General features: G+C 41.9%; 1 protein-coding gene across 1 annotated transcript in view; it reads right to left on the bottom strand.

Moving 5' to 3' along the window:
- NEDD9 (neural precursor cell expressed, developmentally down-regulated 9) overlaps positions 1-16,169 on the bottom strand; it is a 43,983-nt gene extending 27,814 nt beyond the window's left edge. The window contains exon 1 of the mRNA XM_006092922.3: positions 15,980-16,169. Coding sequence (XP_006092984.1) covers positions 15,980-15,991 — 12 coding nt within the window. The 5' untranslated portion in view covers positions 15,992-16,169. The remainder of the gene's footprint in view (positions 1-15,979) is intronic.
- Between the last annotated feature and the right edge of the window lie 2,056 nt (positions 16,170-18,225).

The following is an 18,225-nucleotide window of genomic DNA, read 5'->3' as shown; positions in this document are numbered from 1 at the left end:
GGAAACAGGTCTGGGGAGAGCGGGGCCGGGGCGGGGGAGTTTATCATTTGCCTGAGGCCACACGGTTGGTGTCTCAGATGAGAGGAGAACTGTGGTATCAGTTCAATTCTCTCTCCAGAACTCTAAGCCACCTTAGCTCTACTACACAGTGTCCTCCTGACTGGGCTCAATTCCACTATATTTCATTCAGTAAAGTTCTAAAGATGACCAATTCTTCTTGTCAGGTCTATAAATAGATTCTTGGGATTTGGTGTCCTAACTGTGTAACTTGGGCAGACTACCTCTCCCCTTGTGCCTCAGCTTCCTCATCTATAAAATGAGGATGTGAATAACAGCACCCACCTCATGGATTTGCCATGAGGATTAAATGAGGTAATTCAAGTCAAGTACTTTAACACTGACCGAGACTTAGAAAGTTACTATGACTATTTAATTTGCTGGATGGCACTTTGGCCTTGGGCTCCCTATCCTGTTCGCCTCCTCTCAGTTCTCTGTCAAAGACTGGTCCGATTCTAATGATGCTACTATATATACATATCTGATATTTCCCTTGCTCACAGTTACATTTAGGAGAACCATCTCTTAAAAACAATAATGCTTTGAATTAATAATGAGCTCTAGGCATTGCAACCTCTTGTTGAGTATCTGCCTATAAGCAGCAATAATGAAACTGCTTGTTGCATTCAGGAGACCTTCTAAGGCAAAATACTAATACTAATACAATGATATTACTGGGCAAATTTTGAATAAGTATTATTAGATTCTAGCAGAGTACAACCCATCAAAAAGGGAGGGAACATGGATAAGGGCTTGGCTTTTGAAAATACTTGGTGTGCTAGGGCAGGAGTTCAGTAAGATGATAACAGCAAAATTAACTTCAGCCGGAACACAAATAATCTCATTCAAAAGAGCACATGCAATTTATAAATAGGTGAATTAAGAGTTTAATCTGCTACCTAGGCGAAGGTGGGGAAACCCTCTCCCCTTCAGTGCAAAGGTATGAGTCCGTAAAGCCACAAAGTCAGAAGGTGGTTATCTGAGTATCTTAGAATAATAACCCAGGAAAGGCAGACCTACTCTTTCTTGCCCCCACCCACCCCATATTTACCTCCATGACAGGAAAGGTCAACACAGAAACAACTCAAGGAGAGATAAGAGAGCTATACAATTCTGTATCTAGTTGGATGGTTAGTCTCCAGAGGCTGGCAGTTAGAAGTGCAGCTTGAGCTTGGCAAAGCACCAAACAGTGGGGCACAGAACTTGAAAGCCAGAGGAGCTTTAAACAACTACAGTCAAACTCTGTCACTTTATAAATGAGAAAAACGAGGTTCAAGAAGTTAATGATTTGCTAAAGTCACCTGGCAAGAAGGTCATGGAGCTGGGACAAGAATTCAGGCTTTCTGTCTCCAGCTCCAGAATTAGGACAGCATTGAATCCAGTCAAATACATATGCTACAGAAGTTGTGGCTCTAATCAGGATTCTAATTGGCCTTTAGGGTCATAAATCCTGTTTGAGGGGACCCTAATTGTAGCAGCCTCTCACATGGATCCCCATCCCAATATTTCTTGAAACTATTCTGGCTTCTACTTCTCTCTCTCTTCTCTTGTTCTCATGACCACTCACCTTCCTTTCATTCACAGGCTAAAAAAAATTTGGCTCATTCCTTAAGTGGTTATATTCCAAAGGGATGTCTCCTTGGCACTTGTCTCGCTCCCTACAGGCAATCTCATCCATGGTGGTGGTATCTAAACACAGATAGCACTCAGATCCAGAGCTCCAGCCCAGATATTTGTTCTGCATGCCAATCCCACATTTCCAATTGTCTAATGGGTTCTTTATTTCAACATTAACAAGTGCAAAATTCCCGTTCTCCTGCTTTATCTTAGTTAACATTATGCACGCAGCTGAAAACCTCTGAGATCTGAGTGTCTTCACAACCTGACACCCAATCAGCTTGGACCCTCTTTCCCCCTCTCACTGCCACTCCTAGTTCAGGCCCTCAGCAACTTTTGGGGGGAGTAAGGCAATTGCTTCCCAATGGTTTTCTTGCATTTGAGGTGGTCTTCCCACCTCAAAATCTATCTTCCACCTAACCAGAATAGTTACCTTAACAAAACCTATCTAATCGTGTCTCTTCCCAGTTTTCTGTAATGGTAGTTCTTACTGTATAACTTGTATTAACCCATTCAAGATTGGAAGCTCCTTAAAGTCCAGGGAGACTGTCTTATTGCTTTGGCATTTTCAGAACTTTATAGCCCAGTGTCTGAAACAAAATACACACTCATTAGATGTCTAAATTGAAACTGGTTCTGGATTGGATTTCTTGGTTCTCTACAGAGAGGGTAAAATTCTTTTTTAGAGAGATCAGCATGATATTTGGTCAAAATTTCCAGATGAACATGGGAAGGTAAACTAATGGGACAGAGAGATAAGTGGTGTGTCCAAGTCACCAAGCCTCACAGCCAGAGAATGTGGGAGACAGCAAGCAGGAAATTGCCTGCCCCTCCCTATTAAAACAGGATAATGAAGTAGATGGGGAGCCTGAATCTAGTGTCCACAACCACTGAGCAAACAGGAAGGCCAAGAGGAACTGACCATCCCAGCCAGATCAAATACAATGTTTTCTATAAGAGCCTTTCTCCCTTCAATGTAGCAACCCACATCTGGCAGCAGGTGACTGAGCACATTCATACTTTGCCAGAACATTTGGTTTCTGCTGTTCCTGGTTCCCAAGCTATGCCTAAGGAGTGGGAAGAAAATACTATACAACTAGCCAGAACAGCGGGTACAGAGAGCTAGCTGTAGGTCACATGGTAACTCCCACATCATCCCCCACTCTTCCCTGCCTTTTTTCCCCTCACTGCTATCGAAATGTCAAGAAAGCTTATTACTCCTACTGCCAGGGAAACTATCTGCTATTCCAAATACAGAGAGGTGTGACTTATAATTTCCATGACCATTCATGCTGTTCTTTGAAGAGAAATTAGACACAATGGCTGGTGTGTCACCCCACTAGCACTGATAGCATCATCAATGGCCCAGCTTCCTCTTATTATTTTTACTTTATTCTATATTTATCATGTAGGAGCTCCTGCCACAGCCTCAGGGCTGCCACATTCTCAACAACATGACTTTCCTGTACCCAACCCCCTAAACTTTAGCCTTGGGATCTGGCAGGGCATGCAGCATGCGCGCCCGCGTTCACACACACACACACACACACACACACACACACACACACACTTTGGGTAGGCCAGATCGTGAGAAACAGACACAGTACAGAAGGAAACGGCCATCGTCAAGGAAATAAGTTCTAAAGGAAGTGGCTGAAGGATGAGCATCAAGGTCAGTCTGGGGACACAGGGGAAGAGAAAGGCTTATGTGCTTTTGTGCCTGCTGACAAAAGTCAGCTTCAGGCTGAGGGTCGTCAAACCACTTTGACTTCCGCCCACCATCACCTTTAGGATATCGGGGAAGTGGGGTTTCCCAAAAGAAAGAAACAGTCGTGGTCAGAACATATGGATATCTACAAGTGCCTGGATTTCGCTTCTTGGAATACTTGGTTTACACCTGGGTTCTTTCATTGGATGATCTGGGATGTGGAATTAACAATTTTCTTGAGATTGTTAAGTAGTAGACACAAAGCTTCCAAGTTCAGGAGTTAGAAGATGTGGTACACAGCACATCCAAGTGGTTTCTCAGCAATATTTATCAATCGCAATTTGACACACTTTCATCATGTGATCTGAACTAGTCACAGAAAGGCAGCAGCAGAATCCTCTTTGGCCCCATGAGTCCCTTGTGCTGCTGATTACGTGAGGAGCATCCAATATTGCCACCAAAGACTGTTCTGGCACCTAGACCACATTTCAGCCAATGGTTTTTATTTTCTGGAAAGTGCTTCTAAATTCCTCTGATGGATACAAAGTGTATCTGGGTACCTTGGACCCTCTCTGATTCTTCATGTCATTTACTCTGCCACAAGTCCTTAAGTTTTCTTAGATTGCCAGTCTTGTGAACTGCATCCATAGCATTCTCTTTGTGCATTTCTGAGTGGGAGATACTTTAAAAATGTGACATCAGACAGTCGACTCTCCAAAATACTCTTTGACATGCAACAGCCCCCACATGCACGGATGGAGTGCACCCTGTGTGTGATGGCCCATAAGGCTCCCAGGTTTGGGAATCTAACATCTCTTCCATATTGACCTGTTTCTATTCAATGAGGGAGCATTCAGAACCCAGCATTACTTTGGTGGTTCATATGCCCAAGTGACACTGCTTCTTAAGAGTTGGTGAGAAGATCTGATTTTTTTTGGTAAATTTAGATATTTAGATTTCAGAAAGAAATACCTGTCTGGCCAGATTTGGTAACATGATATAGACAGCAGAGATGTGATATTTAAAAAGTGTTTCTTTAAATGCTGGGATCCTTTCCTTTCCTGCCCTGGAACTAATGTCATCTATTCTCCCTTGATTTAAGGTTGATACAGGACAGAAACATTCATATGCTGAGATTTGTTTATCAGGAAACCAACAAGAGCCCAGAGCAAATTCTCTCTTTCATGTAAAAATAATGACAAATGGACTGGTAGGTTGGTATGCACGTGTGAGTGTATGTGTGTGACGTCATAGTCCCCTTCTATTATTTCTTGGTCAGTCATGGAGGATGAATTTGATTGATGAAAGTATTTGAGAAAAATCATAAATAATGTATGTATCTTTAAGAGCTCAATTCCCCACTCTTCTGTGGTCTTTGCGATTAATCTAAGCAACTCCTGAGTGTCTTAAAGAAGGTGGACAGACACCAAGGTTTCTGTGAGTATTGGAACCAGAAGTTACCCACAGCTTGACCAGAACCAACTAGACTAGAATTTCAGACAAAGAAGGGATCTTAGAGATCATTTTAACCCAATCTTCTTGTTTTACAACCCAGAGGGTCTTCTATTAGATTAGCCGCAGAGCCAGAAATAGCATCTGGGTCCCCTCTTAACCTAGGATTTTTTTCCCACTGGACCAAGATGTGCTTCCTGAGAACCTTTTCCATCTTGAATTTAGTTCTGTTGCTAGTAAGCCTTGGAATTTATAAGCATTTGTCCCAGGTTGCCTGGTTTTGATAGATTTAAGCATAGTTTATTGGCAAAGGATCAAAAACATGAGGCAGGCACAAACTCTTTTCAGGGTTCTGTCCCTAGATAAATCTGACAGGCGCCATATAATGATGAAGGCCTGACACCCACTCACCCAAAAGATAGGTTTTATTAACAATAAAACAACCATCTGGATTTCAGCCAACATGACAGTGTTGGCACCGGATCACATCTATCTGCCTGTCTAGACAAATCCCTCCAACCTCCAGGTACTTAGGGAAGTGAAATGAGAATTGTATAAAGGAATAGGAGACTCCACTCCATTATAGTATATTTTCAAAACTCACATCATTTCTCAGAAGTCAAAACACACAAGTTATAACACCTAATAAAGTATTTGCACCAAGGTATGCAGCCCCCAAAGTCTTAATTTATATTCTATATTATAAAAGGCCTGTGGCCATAACGCCATAACGCCGTAATGACAGGACGGGGAACCACGGGGAACCGGGTGGGTGGCAGCGGTGGCCGGAGCAAAGCAGCCTGGGTCCTGGGTGGGTGCCTGGCAGCGGCCAGAGCAAAGCAGCCCCAGTTCTGGGTGCCAGAGGGAAGCCGGTGCCAGCAGCCGGGGGAAGGAAGGCCTACTCTTGCACAAATCTTTGTGCATCTGGCCTCTAGTCTAAGTATAATATGATACAGTAGCAATATCTATATACAATACCAGTACCAATACATACACATCCTGGCAACCGTTGCCTGTTTCCCAGCCAGAACCCAAGTGATGTAACTTGGATGCCAACGCTCACTGGAACTCTTTTAGATATCCCTGACCTAGGTTTGGAGCCTGATTGCTAGTATCCCACTTGTGAGGTCCTCAGAGTTTTAAAACATGGATCGGCACACGTGGCTGAGAGGGTGTTGCAATCACATGCTGTCACCATTGCAACTTCAGAGGTGTTTCAAGAAAGAATTTTAGATACTGCAGCTTCTCAACTAGAAGAGGGAGAAAGATGATAGGAGCAAATGGGATAGGAAAAACGTCCAAATGCATTGTTCAATGGCTAGGTATACAGATAAGCTCCCACATGTGGATAGGAAAAACGTCCAAATGCATTGTTCAATGGCTAGGTATACAGATAAGCTCCCACATGTAGATATACACCAGTATATATATATATATATATATATATATATATATATATATATATCAACTATATATATATCAACAATATATATATATATATCAAATATATATACATATTATATATATATATATATCAGACTGTCTCTATGGCAAACTTAATTCTCTGAACTCTGTCTTCCATGGCCTGATGGTTTTACATGTGACCTGAGGGAGACCTTCTGCTTCTTAGTATTTTGAGGTATTTGCTCAACAAATTGGTGCTAAGCATATAATGGGAAGTTTCCTTTTGGTTCGGTCCTGTTACATAAAGCTCAGCCTTGGTCATGATAAAATTATGGCAAACAGTTCTACGATTGTATTTTTGTGCTTCTATCACATCAAACCAGTAAGGCAACTATTTTTAAGCAGATGAAAGTCGGGAAGATTAGACCAGTGATTCTTTTTATTTTTTTAATATATTTTATTGATTTTCTTTACAGAGAGGAGGGGAGAGGGATAGAGAGTTAGAGACATCGATCAGCTGCCTCCTGAACATCCCCCACTGGGGATGTGCCCGCAACCAAGGCACATGCCCCTGACCAGAATCAAACCCAGGACCTTTCAGTCCGTAGGCCGACGCTCTATTCACTGAGCCAAACCGGCCAGGGCTAGACCAGTGATTCTTAACTAGAAGGGATTTTGTCTTCCCAGGTGACATTTAGCAATGTTAGGAGACATTTTTGGTGTGTGTGTGTGTGTGGTACTAGTGGGCAGAGGCCAGGGACACTGGCAAACACCCTGCAAGACACAGGACAGTCCCCCACAACAAAGACTTATCCAGCCCTAAATGTCCCTAGTGCCGATGATGAGAAACCCTGGACAGAGGAATGGACACTAAACTGAATTAACAGCCAAGTCTTGGTCCTCATATTGGAAGACTAATGACAACAAAATCACACTGCCTTTTGTGCCTCTGTTTCCCCCATCTTCAAAATGGGGATAATGAACAAGTTCTTTATAATAATATTAGGAGGAGACATGAAATTATATATGCAAAACGCTGATTTCTTCATAAGAAAGGGTCTCTATAAAAGCACAGCACAGTTATTACTGCACCATTATGAGCTCATGAAATTGTCTTAAGAACTGTACTCCTCCTCCTCAAAAAAAAATTCCTCCAGGAAAAGAAAATAAACCAGCAATGATCTCATCATGATTACACCTGCCACACCAAAAAACAGACACAGTTCAGAGAAACTAAATTCTTTCCCTCCAGCAATGAAGTAAGCTGCGTCTGTAATTAAGATCTTAATAAGGGAGCAGGAGGCTTGGGCAGACGCTGCAGGCTATGAGGCTCAGAGCTACCTCACCAGGTTTGAAACAAGAACAACTGAAATACAATCCCCTGCTGCTTAATGCTCTCAGGTGCTCTCTGCACAAGCCCACACTGCAAAGTAGGCTTTCCATCATTTCCAAAGATGCCTATTTCTGCAAGAAAAAAGAAAAGGACCACCTTGTTACAAGTAAATGTAAAAAAATTTGCTTGCATCCACTTTTTAAAAAAGCTTCTTAGATAAAAGAAGCTGTCAAGAGGCTAACATAAGGGAAAAGAGATAACGCTCTTGACAGTTGACTGATGGCCAGAGCAGCTCATGTTGATGGTCTAGAGTGACCATGTGTTCCTCAACTTCCCAAGACAGTCCCAGTTTCAAATATCCTTCCCATTGTCAGACCATATGTCCCATTTTTAGGGTTTTTGAAACATGGATACATACCCACAGAAATTACATATATTTTAAACTAAAAATAAAAGATAGGTGTGCAAGTACATACCTTGCTAACAGGTCTGCCTTGGTTGAGTTTAGGATTTGAGAGAAAAAAAGATACATAGGTACTGATAAGAGTCTTTGATTCAGTCAATGGACATGTTCTCTAAATGACAAGATGATCTTTACAAGGAAATGAGATATATTCCAGAGGCATTGGGCCTCTCTGAGACTGTGTGCAATTCCAGCTTCACAGTGAATGGGGTTATTAAGAGAAAGAATGCTGTTGGGCTAACTGTATTCCTATTGTTGTCTCCCCTGACCCCCACTCAAGGGTGTGTTCATCACACTTAGCTCTGAGTGAAAAGGTTGGAGAATCAAAGAATAACATGGAAGTTCTATCCCAGGGGAGCACTCAAGGGAAAGAGGACCTCAAAATGCTTCTATGCCAATAATGTTGTGATAGTACTGAAATCCTGCTGGTCCATCAACTCATTTTCTGCCAAACTCTAAGTCACACCACAAAAGATTAGTAACACACACACACACACACACACACACACCCCAAAAAACTCATTGACAGATTACTAACGTACTGTTAGATACTAAAGACTCTGAATGCCAAGAAGCCCAGAGTGTCTGTAAGTCCACTTTACTGCCTTCCCAGCGTGCTTCTTATGAATATTGGGGGTTGGGAGCTGGGGCCTGGGGTATTCAAGCTCATTCTTTCAGTGGAGTGCAGAGTCTGGGGACAGAAAAGCCTACAGGATTCAGCCACATCTCTTGGGGATGGGATGGGGTGAAACACTAAGTTTCAAACTACCACAAATCAATGAGATTAACGCTAATTTGCAAAAGAGATAGCATAGGGTTTCCACATAACTAAAGGAAAATGGGGAAAAATGAATGACAGACACATCATCTGGCCTAAGTACATATTGCTTTAATAAATAGAAAGATCTGGTTCAAATCTTAACCTTATATGCCTTTTGGTTGCTGCAACTTTCTATTAAGTTTCACAAATAATCCTCCCCTGCACATGTGAAGAGTAAAGAAAGGAATTAAATTCAAAAGGAGCTATCAAACATTTTTGTGCGATGTTTGCACTTTTACATATTCATGGTTGCTCAATCTTTATTTCTGGTAAGCATAAACATCAACATTCCACATAAGGAACCTTTTTGGTAACATAACGATGACCTTGGCATATCAGAACTATCAGGAGGAATTCTCATTTGCAGCATAAACACCAAGATTTACAAAGAAATAAGACACCCCCAAATCAGTGGGCCCAGCCTTTGAATAAGGATCATGAATCACCTATTTCAACACTATTTAGCACCATTAATGGTTGGGGAGGTAGGTGGGGGCGGGGCGGGGGGGGGGCGGGCGTGGGAAGCGGGAAAGGGACTAGCTCTTTTTAAAGAATAAAGTGGCATTTAGCAACCCATGGTGGGGCCCAGGCATATACTGAAAACATTCCTATGGCAATTTTCATATTTCTATAATCAGCTGCCCCACCCCCTACCTTAACCAGGAAAAATCACTGTCATACGTCATCACTACTCATATTTTCTAGAGTGCCTGTTCTGTCTTCCTTAAAGTCCAGGCTTCAGTCCACCTGGATCACATTGTCCTCTAAAACTAGTTCTAGTGGAGGGTGGAAAAGGTCACCAACAAGGCCATTTATCTAGAAATGAAGATTCCTCGGGAAGACAGGCTTGCAGGGAGGCTGTCATGTTCCCCAGCGTGCAGAGTCCTCATTAACCAGTACGAATTACCGCAGGGAGATGACTGGAATGTTCAAAGTAAATAAGATGGAGGCGGGTGTTGTTGACAAAGTATAAACAGTTTTTTTGGGGGAGGGGTCCCCTTTCCAAGCTCATTGTCTTTGCAATCATCCATTGCCTAGGAAACCAGCAGCTCTTCTCTGGCATTTTAAGTTGGAAATATAGTATTTCTTCCCAGTGGCCCTGTTTGTTTATCTTGGCAAGGAGGCTTGATAATTAAGTCTATATGTTACTGCAGAGCAATGCTATGGTCCCAGCGACTGGCATTTGAAACCAATTTGTTCAGGTTTCTTTCTAACCCTAAAAGGGATCTAAAAATAGATAACCAAGATCTCTTACTTTCCATAAACTCGCACTAGTTGACTGTGATAGGATAGGGATAGAGTTTATTGTGAATTTCTGTAGCCAGCAACTCACCACCTTTGCATTTCACCTTTGATTTTTTTTTTAAAGTGGTGATTTTTTCTTTTCCTCACTAATATTTTTGTTTTGGGAAAATAATTCTTGTGATGTTTCCTCTTAAATTTTTATCTATATAAAAATTTTATTTGTATATCTATATATCTGTGTATATATATCTTATAATGCACCATAATAGCTACTATTTTTAAATGCTTACTATGAGCTAAAAGCTGAAAAAGATTTTCATATCTTACTTCCTTACAGTTATCTGATAAGACAGGTATTTGATAAATCCCATTTTTATAAATGAGGAAACAGAGGCTGAAGTAGCTTGCCTGTATATTGTTAGAAAGTAACCAAAGTGGTATCTGAAACTAAGCCCATGTTCTTTCCACTATGCCATATAGCATTAAGACATTTTTAATGGCTATTTGTATAAGTATTTTATGTAACTCAACATTCCATTCAATATTTGTTGAGTATGTACTATGATCAAGGTCCTGTAATTACAGGAAGATCAAATGTTATTAATAGCAGTGAAGATACCAAGTCATTAATATATTAGTAAGAGGGTACATAAGTGTGCTGGTAATTTTCTATGTGTGGTATTTGTGTCTCTACACCATACATCCAGGCCTATGGAATACTCAACAATACTCAACCATCTTAACCTAGTAACTGGGATTTGACATAATCCTGTCACCAAGCCTTGAGGCCACACTATTCTTTCAACATCTATTGAGCATCTACTCTATGAGGAGAGCTGGAGCCGACTGGCATTGTCTACATCAGTGATGGCGAACCTATGACACGCGTGTCAGAGGTGACACGCGAACTCATTTTTTTGGTTGATTTTTCTTTGTTAAATGGCATTTAAATATAAAATATATATCAAAAATATAAATCTTTGTTTTACTATGGTTGCAAATATCAAAAAATTTCTATATGTGACACGGCACCAGAGTTAAGTTAGGGTTTTTCAAAATGCTGACACGCCGAGCTCAAAAGGTTTGCCATCACTGGTCTACATACTGCACGCCAGGAGTCATAGTAAGTATTTTATATTCATATATTCTCTTGTTTAGGCCTTAGAACAATAGAATGAGGCAGCTAATATCTCTATTTTCAGATAAGAAAACAGAGGCTCAGAGAGCTGACCTTGCCCAAGGGCACAGAGCATTAAATCACAGGAAGTAATGTCTTCCCTCAAAGCCCACACTCTATCTTGTCTTTACTACAAGAATATATGAGACCAAGGCCCTGCTGCCTCAAGGCAACAGGTTCTCGATCATACTTTTTATTCAGCGACCTGTTTATCAACCTGCCTCTACCTACAAACAAAGGTCATCCTTTATTTCTTTTGTTCAATGGGGCTTACTTAAAGCTGGACAGTCCCCTACACCTGAAACTAAAACAAAATAACACTGAATGTTAAAAAAGAAAAAGCTGACGCTGGCCAGTGTGGCTCAGTTGGTTGAGCGCTGTCCTGTGCATTGAAAGGTCACCGGTTTGCTTCCCAGTTAGGGTTCCAAAAAAATGAAAAAGCTGGACAGACAGCTTCAGTGGGTAACCTGTGTGAGTTACAGGTATCATTTAGATAGTAATTTGATGGAAAGGGGTTAATAAGTTAGGTAGTGCTAACAAGGCAGGGCAGAGGTGAAAAAGCCCATTTGTAGGGATTATAGGACAGTCAAGGAGACAAAGGTTTGGGCTTTTGATTGCTTCATAGAGAGGAGGATGGATGAGGAGACTTGACCTGTGGGAAATGACAGACTAACCCAGTCACATAGATGGAAAGGAGACAGCGGCAAAGGAATCAGGGAGCAGCAGAGTCAAAAGATTCCCCACAGCAGAGTCAAAAGAGGGTGCACTTTGAGAATGTCACGTCTGCATGTATTGGGAAGGCAATCCCTACAGAAGTCAGCTACTAGAAAAGCATAAGGAATGATTGAATGAAAAAATGAGAGACAATGAGGACAAAAAAGGGGAGGGAATTTGCAAAGGGGATTGAAAAGTAGAGAGGAAGTTGTTTTTAGAAGTCTTGGGGGGAGGGGTGCAGACAGGAAGCCACTGATGAATTCTGAGAAGACAACCCATGTATATCCCAGCAAGAAAAGGATGCTAAAGGCATCTTGGTATGTTTCACACTGTGCAACTTGCTACATTTGGTGTTATCAGAACATCTTCAGCTCTACGAAGACTTTCATCTCTGTGTAGGTAAGTCATTTAGCTCCAAAAATGGTTTGCTCAATAAATAAATAAATAAATAATATAAAACAAATCATTAAGTGAGGATTTTTCAAAGCACTTTTTAGTGCTTTTAAATTTATAGATTTCACATAAGATTTAAAAGTGTGTGTACTAGTGTGTGTGTGGGGGAGGGAATTTCTAATTTGAATTGGGTACAATGAATCATCTAGAAGAGAATAAAGAAATGAAACCAAAATGTCAAAGCAAGGAAAGAATTGGGAATCATAAATGACCATATCGACTAAATCGAAGACCCTCAATTATTTTTTTCGCTAACTTCAGTCCAAACATTTAAGAATGAATTTGTTGAATGGTAGATTAGCTAAATAATTTGGAATTTTAATGGAGGCACATAGTGTTCAAAAATTTGGCAAAGCCACAAAAGCTGCTCAGCCATTGGAGCTCCTACAGGCAGTGCCTGCTGAGAGCACTGACCAGGCCTGGGCCTGCACAAAATGGGCCGGTCTCCAGCCTCTGCTCAAACACAGCTGAGCACTGGCCCTTCAATCACCTCCTGGCAGACAGCAGCCACATTCACCTCCACCTCCAGACCCTCAGGAGGAAAGCCTTCCCTGAGCAAGCCACAGCCCCTTCCCCCCACTTCAGAACATGCTCTATATTCAGAGGGGCTTGTGCAAAACTCTTAGTAAGTAACGCCTCCCCCCATAATTATCACCACAGAACCTCAGACTGAATCCTTTAAGATAAATGGAATATTGAGTATATATGAGAGTGACTGCAGTCTTCCTAAGAACAAATAAAAAACCATATAATGAAATAAAAATAGACTAGGTAGGTGCTAACCAAAAATGTTTACCAAAGTAATAGCTGACATTCCACAATTTCAAGATTATTGTAAATACATAGCTGGCTGACCTGGAGCTGTGTAAGTGCAAAATGAGTGCAGGTTTGGTTGTTGTCCAGTTAGGACCGATCCCTGAAGTAGCCAAACCAGATAATCTAGTTTAAAAAAAAATCTTATAGTGGCTGGATTACAAATCTCTCAGTGACCATTTTTAAGTCTGTGCTTAACTTACAGTGTATAGCACAACACAGTGTGTAAAAGATAATTTCTGATTCCAGGAATTTACACTCTAATAATTATCTGGCTTTTTACTGCCTAAGTGGCTCAAATTAAACAAGTAACTATGAAACATACATTTCACTTTGCTTTGAGGAGATACTGCCTAAAAAAGCAAAGCAAAACAAAACAAAAAACAAAACAAACCCAACAACAACAACAAAGACTCTAACCTGCTGGAATAGTTGCAATGAAATGGTCTTAAATTTCCTGGGAGAAGAAAACAACAATCACACAGGACACCTTAGAGAAGTCACAAATGGTTCTTTTTCTTTAATAGTGATTTCAAGTCACAAGTTCTGGGACCAGATAGTCTTGGTTCAAATCTCAGCTCCACCACTTTTTAGCTGCGTGGCTTTGGATAAATTGCTTAGCCTCTCTATACCATAATTTCACATTTGAAAATGAGTATAATCATACCCACCTCATAGAGTTATTGGGAGAATTAAAGATGACAATGCTGTATTGTCACGGTGTCTTAAGAAATGTTATTTATCACTCCTCTACCTTTGTGTCATCTCCTACTTAAAATTACAAAATTCTCTCCTTAAAGTTGTCTCTTATTAACTAGAGAGAAAACAGGCTGATAAGAAAGGGAAAGTAGATTGCTTCAGCTATTGGCTCATTTTGTAGTCATTCCAAGGTGTCAACCTGTCATCTGGTCCGTTGGAGAACTCAGTATTTTTATCTGGTGAAAGTGTCCACAACCTAATAAAAATCCTGTCTTTACATCACTTGGCAGGGTATTCAACACTAGTAAGACCCGGCAGAGAGGCAGGGTTCTCCGTGAACGCCAGTCATAAGTTACATCATCTGTTGCTATGATGTTTTCTTTCCGTTCCGTCAGAGTAAAACAAAATATGAGGAGGTCACTGAATAAAAGTGACTTTAGACTTTGTCACTCTCTAGATTGCAGCGCTCTTTGTTAATTTCAGTCATTTATACTTTCCCATAATAAATGTATGAACATAGTTTCTCTTTTTTCCCTGCAAGCCAATTTTTATGAACTAAAGGTCAGCAACAGGGGCGGGGCGGGGGGGCGGGCATACTCACTGCAGGCTAAGCAATGTCTAGTCCTATCATTGCTCTGAATAAGGAAACTGTGGCTGTACGGGGTGAACGACATTAGAGAACTTTCCTGTCAGATGAAAGGGCTTGTTTCTGGTTGCATCTTGAAGTCAAATATTAAGATTACCCATTCCTCTAATCTTTCCTATTGAGGCAGATAATGGAAAGCTGATAGTAGAGTGATAACGGATACCTGTGTCTCCAAATTTCAAGAACTATAACTCATACTTTATAAGCAAAGGCTTTCACCATGTAGATTTAGAGCTTTGAGTAAGATTTATAACTTTTGAACAAAAGATTTATCACCAAGGATAGCTAGTGGCTATTAGCCAGATCCAAGTATTTACAACATCACATTAAAAAAGGATGGGCCCGAAGCTACACAATTCAGAGAGAAAGCAAAGTAGCTCCCAGCTAGCACAGTCCTGAAGGTCAGACAGATAATAAAAATTGTCAATCCCAACGCATAGCCACCTGACCAGAGTTCATTTTAATAATAGCACTTTTTTTTTAAAGCACTAGGAGTTGTATCTATTCTGGAATAGAAATATTTATACTCCAAGGAAAATTCACACCCTATTCATTGCCACCTGCTTCGGTGCAGTGTCCCTGGGAGCTGCTTGCCTCCTAAATGGGGGGCGACTTAAAATGGGATATGCTGAGCAAGTTATAATCCTTTTGCCAAGAATAAACACACAAACAATGGTATAAATGCATGGGGAAATGCTGCCAGTGTTATGGCACTCTGCAAACTTCAGGGCCAACAAACTGGCCTCAGCCTTCAGACCCTCAGTCCATTCAAATGCCAATAAAAGTGTTTTCAAGAAATCGGCAAACACTCATTTGTTCTTACAACCAACATCATTCAAGGATGTCAAAATTCTTCATCATCAGCTGTATAGTAGGACCTGGGGCTTTTACTCTCTCCCACCAACAGTACACATGGCAAACTGCTTCCCAGACCAAACCTTTAAAACATAGGCTGGAAACTGCTTCAGGAGCCGGAGACTCAGCAGTGCTGATCCCTCTCTCATTACATCTCCCGGGCTCCCCCAGACAGTGGAGGCCAGGCCTGGGGGAGCCGGGAGACTTGAGCTGATACGTGCTCCGCTTTAAGTCAGACACCCTCTGCTCTACCGTGGCTGCTGCAGACCGGCTCTAAGACCAAGTCTCCAAAATTTTCAGAGGAGATGGACGCGGGTGTACGGTGAACTCCGGGAGTGGATCTCAGAGACTGGGTCCTGCCTGCTGGCTTGTATGCCAACCTCAGTGACTGAGACCCATCTCAAAACTCTCTCGGGCACACAGGGCTCTCTGCAGAGTCGTCACAGTAGGAAACACACACACACACACACACACACACACACACACACACACACGAAACCTTATGTAAAAGGCACTCTCTTACCTTATACTTCATCTCGGCAGCGGTGAATTGAGCCGTTTTCCGACACACTAGTTAGACTGCATGAAGCACTGGGGTGTCCGCCCCTCCATGGAGTGCAGTGCTAAATGAAAGTGAGACTCCCGGGCTGGGCCGGTTTGTCAGTCGCAGCGCAGAGCTCAGGCACAGCTAAGCTCCAAAGCTTCTGAGCTCACTGTTTTGACCGAGGCGGGCCTATCACGGACTGTATTTGCATACCGCCCCACCATTGGCTAGTGGGCCGAGGTAATGAGATGCCCCGCCCACTTCTTAACTTATGAAAATTCCTGACAAAGAATTTGTAATGCGATCATCTCTCCTTACATTATCAGAAAGGGTGGAAATACAACAAAGTGGGGAACCGTTCCCAACTTTACTCCCCCCCCCAAAAAAAAAAATAAATGGGAAAAGGAGATAAATTCTTAAGATTAACCTAAGTTTTAAAGAAATCGAATTCACAAAGCAGTCTGAAAGTCGTGCTTCCTGTGACCTAGCAACTCCTTCATAAACCCATTTCATCTGAAAGCCATTCACCTCACAATCTCTACATGAAACGAACTCTGCGGAACAAAAGGTTTTCTGTCTCCGGGCCCCTTTTTACTAACTCCCCCTGCTGATATCTCTCTAGCTCTGCTTCTCTCCTCCCTCCCTTCCTTTTTTGTGTGGCTGTTTGCTTTTTTTGTTCTTTTCAGTGTTCAAAGTACTTGCGACGTCAGTCTGCAAGGAGCCAGAATACAATTCTCCCTCAGTGAAAGGAACTCCCTCGCCCAGGCACCAGGATTTCCCTGGCCAGCTTCTCATGAGGGCCTCAGAGAATTGAGTGTCAGCCCCATTCAGCGACCTTCGCTGACTTTGCTGAGGATAAAGGTTAGATGTGACCCCTCAGATGGGGCTGGCCAGTGCACGCCCTATAGATCATCACCGTCTATTGAGTGCTATGTTCTTTGATGGTTGGCATTTCTAGCTCCAGCTCTAACACTGCAGTTTTTCCTTCTGACCTCTCTCCTGAAGATGGCCCATTAACCCACCAACACTTATTATCTGGGGAACAAATAAAAATGCTTACTGTTTGATGAGCCTGGTTAAAAAGACCAGTCTCTCTCCAGTGAAGCACAGAACATTTGGTTCAGTTTCATGATTTCTGTAGAGAAAGCCATTACCCAGGAAAGGACAGAAACGGTCACCTTCGGCAACTTTTCTGAAGGACAGAGAGGCGAGGGACAATTCCTCTCCAGTGGGCCGCAGGATTCAGACATGCTCAGTGCAGACAACAGCTGTCCCTGAGTGGGACGGACACCAACCAGAGTACACGCCTGGGATGGAAAACGCAGTCCTTATTTTTTTCCTGGCCAAGTTGGACCAGTATCTGTTTGATTTGTCCCCCTCACCCCTCCGAAATTCTCAATGGATTAACACTACTTTTATGATCTAAGCAAAAAGCACAGGAGAACAGCTGCCCCACAAAAGTGGTTTCCAGATCCAGAACTCACAGTTCAGTTCAAAATTTAATGTGGCACCTATTCCCTGGACATGACCCCAGGCAGTCACAATGAGGTTGACATACTGGTTCTGGCATCCTCTAGACCTTGCTTTTCCTCATTTAGCCTTTGAGTGAAAATGAGCCCGAGTGACTTTTCAAGGTCTTTCTGAACACAAATTAAGCATGCAGCATACGGCACTGCGAGGATCTTCTGAACGGTCCCACAGACTCATGGGAGAGTCGTTATTTTGCAGAAAACTGTTCTCTGAGTCTGCCTGGATTAGACAAAGGCCTTCCCATCTGTAAGATGAGTCTTGTGGCCTCCAGGAGATCTAGATAACATTCCTTTGGCTTCCTAAACAGTAAAGTTGAACCCTCCTTCTGTGTTGTTTGATGAGTACCATTGAGTAGTGTCTCACCCCATTTTACTGCTTTCAAATAGTTTCCCAAAGCATCTGCTAGGGCCTTTTGTCATCTAATTCTCTAGTTGGAAAGCTTACTTCATACCAAGTGGTCCTCCCACTTTCCTGTTTCTGTCCTGTTCAGGAAGACAAAAATTTACCTGAAATTCATTTCAAGGTGGTTCGAGTCACTGGAATTTTAATTATATAAAGAAAAGCACAAGGGTATTGGAGGCAGATAAACTTGTGTTAGGATATTAACAAATTTCTTAACTTCTGATTTTGGTGTCCTGAAGTATATACTAGTATCGAGAAACTAATAATATCTACCTGCTAGGGTCATCATGAGG

The sequence above is a fragment of the Myotis lucifugus genome, unplaced genomic scaffold (genome assembly GCF_000147115.1).
Source record: "Myotis lucifugus unplaced genomic scaffold, Myoluc2.0 scaffold_107, whole genome shotgun sequence".
Classification (NCBI taxonomy): Eukaryota; Metazoa; Chordata; class Mammalia; order Chiroptera; family Vespertilionidae; genus Myotis; species Myotis lucifugus.
Note: the sequence above shows the minus strand (reverse complement) of the source record. Positions and strands in the feature narration are given on the sequence as shown.